The 4,564-nt window shown below is 36.4% G+C and overlaps 1 protein-coding gene across 1 annotated transcript; it reads right to left on the reverse strand.

The window, feature by feature from the left end:
- Positions 1 to 1,500: 1,500 nt before the first annotated feature.
- Positions 1,501 to 3,627, reverse strand: LOC140322583 (uncharacterized). Its single transcript, XM_072399133.1, has 2 exons — positions 2,818 to 3,627; positions 1,501 to 1,596 (listed from the first exon to the last, which is right to left on the reverse strand). Exons 1-2 carry the CDS (start codon positions 3,625 to 3,627, stop codon positions 1,501 to 1,503), a joined length of 906 nt encoding a protein of 301 aa, XP_072255234.1.
- Positions 3,628 to 4,564: the final 937 nt, after the last annotated feature.

A 4,564-nucleotide genomic window follows, 5' to 3' on the forward strand; every position in this document is an offset into this window, starting at 1 on the left:
CATGCAGTAAGGTTCACCCTCTCCACCCTAAGGTCATGGGCCTAATTTATTAAAGCTTTCCAAGACTGGAGAGGATAGACTGTTATGGGAGAACCTGGGTGACCCAGCAAACCTGGAATTGATTTCTTAAAAATAATTTGTTTTTAGTTGGCAAATAATTTAAATCCAGGAGCAGATCTGTTCCAGGTTTGCTGAATCACCTGTGTTCTCTCATGATAGTCTATATTCTCCAGTCTTGGGGAGCTTTATTAAGTCATGACATGATTAAATATGGCTCATTACAACCAGGCTAACGTGTGCTTTGTAAGAACATTCTGGTGCTTGTCCTAGGACTTCAATTCTACAAATATATCAAGAAACTCTGGAATTGATTTAATAAAAGAATAGAGACTGTGGGCCTAATTTATTAAAGGTCTCCAAGGCTGGCGAAGATACACTTTCATCAGTGAAACTGGGTGATCCAGCAGACCTGGAATGGATTTCTTCAAAGTTACATGCTATATGCTAGTAAGTGTTTTAAATCCTAGACCAGGTCCATTCCAGGTTTGCTGTATCACCCAGCTTCACTGATGAAAGTATATCTTCTCCAGCCTTGCAGAGCTTTAATAAAATAAGGCTCTATGTACTTATTACTTGTTTAAAATGAAAACAGCTACAGCTCAATTAACATTCACTGTGCAAAGTGATCTGTCACTTTCCTAAAGTGAACCGTCTCCACTTTTTTAGTAAATCAGCTCCAGTCTCTGCATGATATAAAATGATGATGCAAACTTCATACTCATTTTTGTCAGAGAATTCTCCTACATCTTTATCTAATTGTGAGAGCTTAATAGAATTCTTGTACAAGCTAATTTGATGGGACAAATAGATTTCATTAACTTTGTGCTGCTGAAATAGGAAGCAATCAATAACTGCTGATGTTTCGTTATAGGTATATTGCAAACAATAAAGTTAGTAATGCACAGAAGTCATCATTTTAAAAAAGTAGATTTATTTTAAGTGTCATCAGCATTGTGATACAAAGAGAGATACATTTACAATGTGGCCATCAATAAAGAGTTCACATTTCCTCCAATTACATCCAGTTATTTAATTTAATGAAATGGATCACATAAGAGCTGGGAGCCAATAGGAAGCAGCTGATGCTGGGAGCCAATAGGATGCAGCCGATGCCGGTATCTCAACTAGAAAAAAGCCAATGAAATTTCTGTTGACCGCCTTGTAGTCTAACCAGTAGCTGGTTGTATTGGAAGTACAGTATAGTTTTTTAATACTCGATATCCCCAGGCAATGAGATGACTGTTTATAATATATCTTTGGCAATAATATGGTAAAATATGAATATAATGTAATAATAGATAGCAGAATATATTACATATATAAATAAATAATTAGGAAATGTTGTAAATGCAATAAATATCTGGCTATAAAATATATTGTATTTACATATGCTCAACATAGCTTAAAGTCCATATATCAAACAAGAAAAGGAAATTTCAGTTAGCAGAACATCAGCATCTGATCTGGTACTTGGTTCTGAAATGTGGCCCATTGGTCTTTGTTTTCCAGCTCATCCCACATATCATCGATCATATCCTGGAGAAAGAAAAAAAATGATTGATTAATTTCACAATAATCTTTATACAGTATGAATTTATTTCTTGCATAGTATGTATACTAACACTGAAATAATTAATCTGGACATAGACAGGGATAATGTGTTACTTTTGGCCTTTTTTAGTAAAAAGTTCTCAATTCTTCAGTGCTAATTTACAGAGTTAATTATAGTTCACTTTATGGAAGCCGGATCGGTAAAATATGGATTCTGATTGGTTGCTATGAGCTCCCGAATATAAGAATTAGCACTGAGGAATAGAGAGCTTTATTTAAATAACTCTGAGCATTTGATTTGCAAATTGATACCTGCACAAGAATTCTTTTATGGATGGCAAATTATATAATATATTATATGCCTTTAAAGTACAATTGAAAACTTTTCCTAAAAAATTAAGGAACAGAAGGGACTTGGGTTTAAAGTGCAACTATTGCCTATGCATAAAAGCAGTAATAATAAAAGAAGGATAAAAGCAGCCAGTGTGTATTCAGCACACTGCAAAAAAAGAACTGGTGACTAGAGTATAGTACATTATTATTATTATTATTATAAATATTATTATTATTAATATTATTATTATTAATAATAATAAACAGGATTCATATAGCGCCAACATATTACGCAGCGCTGTACAATAAATAGGGATAATATGTATGTGAAAATGAGGAATCGGCTCCCTCAGGAAGTAGTTTCAGCAACTACTAGAGATTGCCAAAAAAGCTGTATGATTTCCTAGAAGCACAGAATATACCTGGGTATTAAGGCTTTAAAGTAAAGATAACAGAGACTGCTGATCCAGGGAACATCCGACTGCCTCATGGAAGCAGGAAGGATTTTTTCCCCTGTACCACATTTTTTTGCCTTCCTCTGGATCAACTATGTCTTATAGGGTTTTATATCTGGGATATGTTTATTTTCCTAGTGGTTGTATGTGATGGACTTTTTTCAACCTGACTTATTATGTAACTATGTATAGTCATACAAAAACCCATGATGAGCTTTTGCCATATTTGTCCTTGCCTAACAACGTTCTTCATATTGATAATACTCATATTATAGTATGTACATAGGCCAATGAACAATTAAGGCTATATATGATTACTCTGACAGCCAAAGACTTTACAGTATTGGATCTATTACCTATCATTCTACACAATTGCACACGATTACAAAGGAAAAAACAAAACAATAGTTCTACATACCTGACAAAACCCCAGGTCTGGAGAAATAAGAGGATTTGAAGATATGTCTTTCAAGTTTGTTACTGTGGATGTAGGAACTGGAGTAGAGCTCATTGCACATGGCGAGAAGCTTTCAAGATCTTCAGGAAGTCCCTGATCTGAGAACTGGGGAGATGGCATGGTTGGTAAGAAGTAGGTTGTATCCATGCTTTCCAGTCTTGTTGGTTCTGGGCACATTTGTGGGAAGATCTGGGGCACGTCTGCATTGGTCATTGAACATACGTCATGCATTTCACCTTGACAGCAGTTCAGGCCTACTGGGCATCTGGATCTTCTGAGCCTTTCTTCCCTTCTTTTTTCCAAAGTCTCATCATCCAAGCCTAGGACATCGGAGAGGTGGGAAATGTAACGGATGGTCAGACGCAATGTCTCCATTTTTGTTAGGTTTTTGCCAACTGGGGCCACTGAGGGAGGCAAATATCTTCTTAGGTTCTGGAGGGCTGTAGATAGATTTCTCATCCTCATCTTCTCCCTCTCGCTGGCACTCTGCCTTTGGTTGGACAAATGCCTGGTTTTCCTGTGGCTCTTCTTGGTTGGTATATGCTTCTCTTGGATTTGTAGGATTTCTGAGTGAGGCAACACTCTTTGGAAATTGCTTTCAGTGAAGGCACATGATTGATATGAAGGAGAGAAGCTGGAGGAGTCAATGGAGGATGATGGTGAGAGGCTGCTGTAGCCTTCAGATTCAGGATACCCCCATTGCTGGAGGGGAGCACAGCCTGGAAACTTTCTATTCTCCTGGAACTGCAGTTGTGCTGGATAGAGATCCATGTCTGTGTGCTTCTCTGGAGAGAGTGTGGTTTGAATGCTGGCTGCTGTCTATGCTGCCTGGGTTTTATCCTAAAAACAGAGGTGTGAATTGTCACCTTTGCTGGCACCATCCACACTTCAAAGTCTAATGGGACTGAGTAGGGGGTCTTGGGAAAAACTTTCCCAGAGTACAAGGTGTGCATTTTAGCCCCTGGAAAATGAACTAAAAATGGGCTAAAGAGGTCAATTATCTACGTGACCTGTAAGGTAAAGTCATTTAAGCTATTTGCTTAGAGTTAATTACTAATGTAATGATCAGAAGCTTAAACAATATTTTAACACTATCATTCTAATTTTCTGTTTTTAAGAAGAAATGAATGCTATACAGTTAAAAGTTTTGCCCAGAAAAAATAGTTACCGGTACATGTTTTATAGGCAGGACAACATTTTAGATACAGCAATAAAATACAATAGTTATAAAATATGAGTTTTGTGCTATATTTGTCAGATTGTGATATGAAAAAAATGCAGCGCCACAAACAATGAACATGTCATTTTGATTTATTGCAGCCAGAAAATATTTAAGTTATTATTGTTATTAATAATAATAATAATAATAATAATAATAATTACCAGGTTTTATATAGCACCAACATATAACTCAGCGCTGTACATTAAATATGGGTTTCAAATGACAGACAGACAGTGACAAAGGAGGAGGAGAGGACCCTGCCCTGAAGAGCTTACAATCTAGGATTTATTGCAGGCAGACAGAACATAGGTTACTATTATTAATATAATTATTATTAATAATAAGATTTTTATAGCACCAACATAATATGCAGCATTGTACATAGGGGTTTCAAATGACAGACAGACAGTGACACAAGAGGAGGAAAGAACCCTGCCCTAAAGAGCTTACAATCTAGGATTTATTGCAAGCAGGCAATACTAAAGT

Source organism: Pyxicephalus adspersus, chromosome 2 (assembly GCF_032062135.1).
Source record: "Pyxicephalus adspersus chromosome 2, UCB_Pads_2.0, whole genome shotgun sequence".
In the NCBI taxonomy this organism is placed as follows: Eukaryota; Metazoa; Chordata; class Amphibia; order Anura; family Pyxicephalidae; genus Pyxicephalus; species Pyxicephalus adspersus.

Coding starts and splice junctions, on each gene's coding strand:
- LOC140322583 (XM_072399133.1), bottom strand. CDS start 3,627: ATGGATCTCTATCCAGCACAACTGCAGTTCCAGGAGAATAGAAAGTTT. Junction 1,597..2,817: donor CAGACCTGGGGTTTTGTCAG/GTATGTAGAACT, acceptor TTCTTTCTCCAG/GATATGATCGATGATATGTG.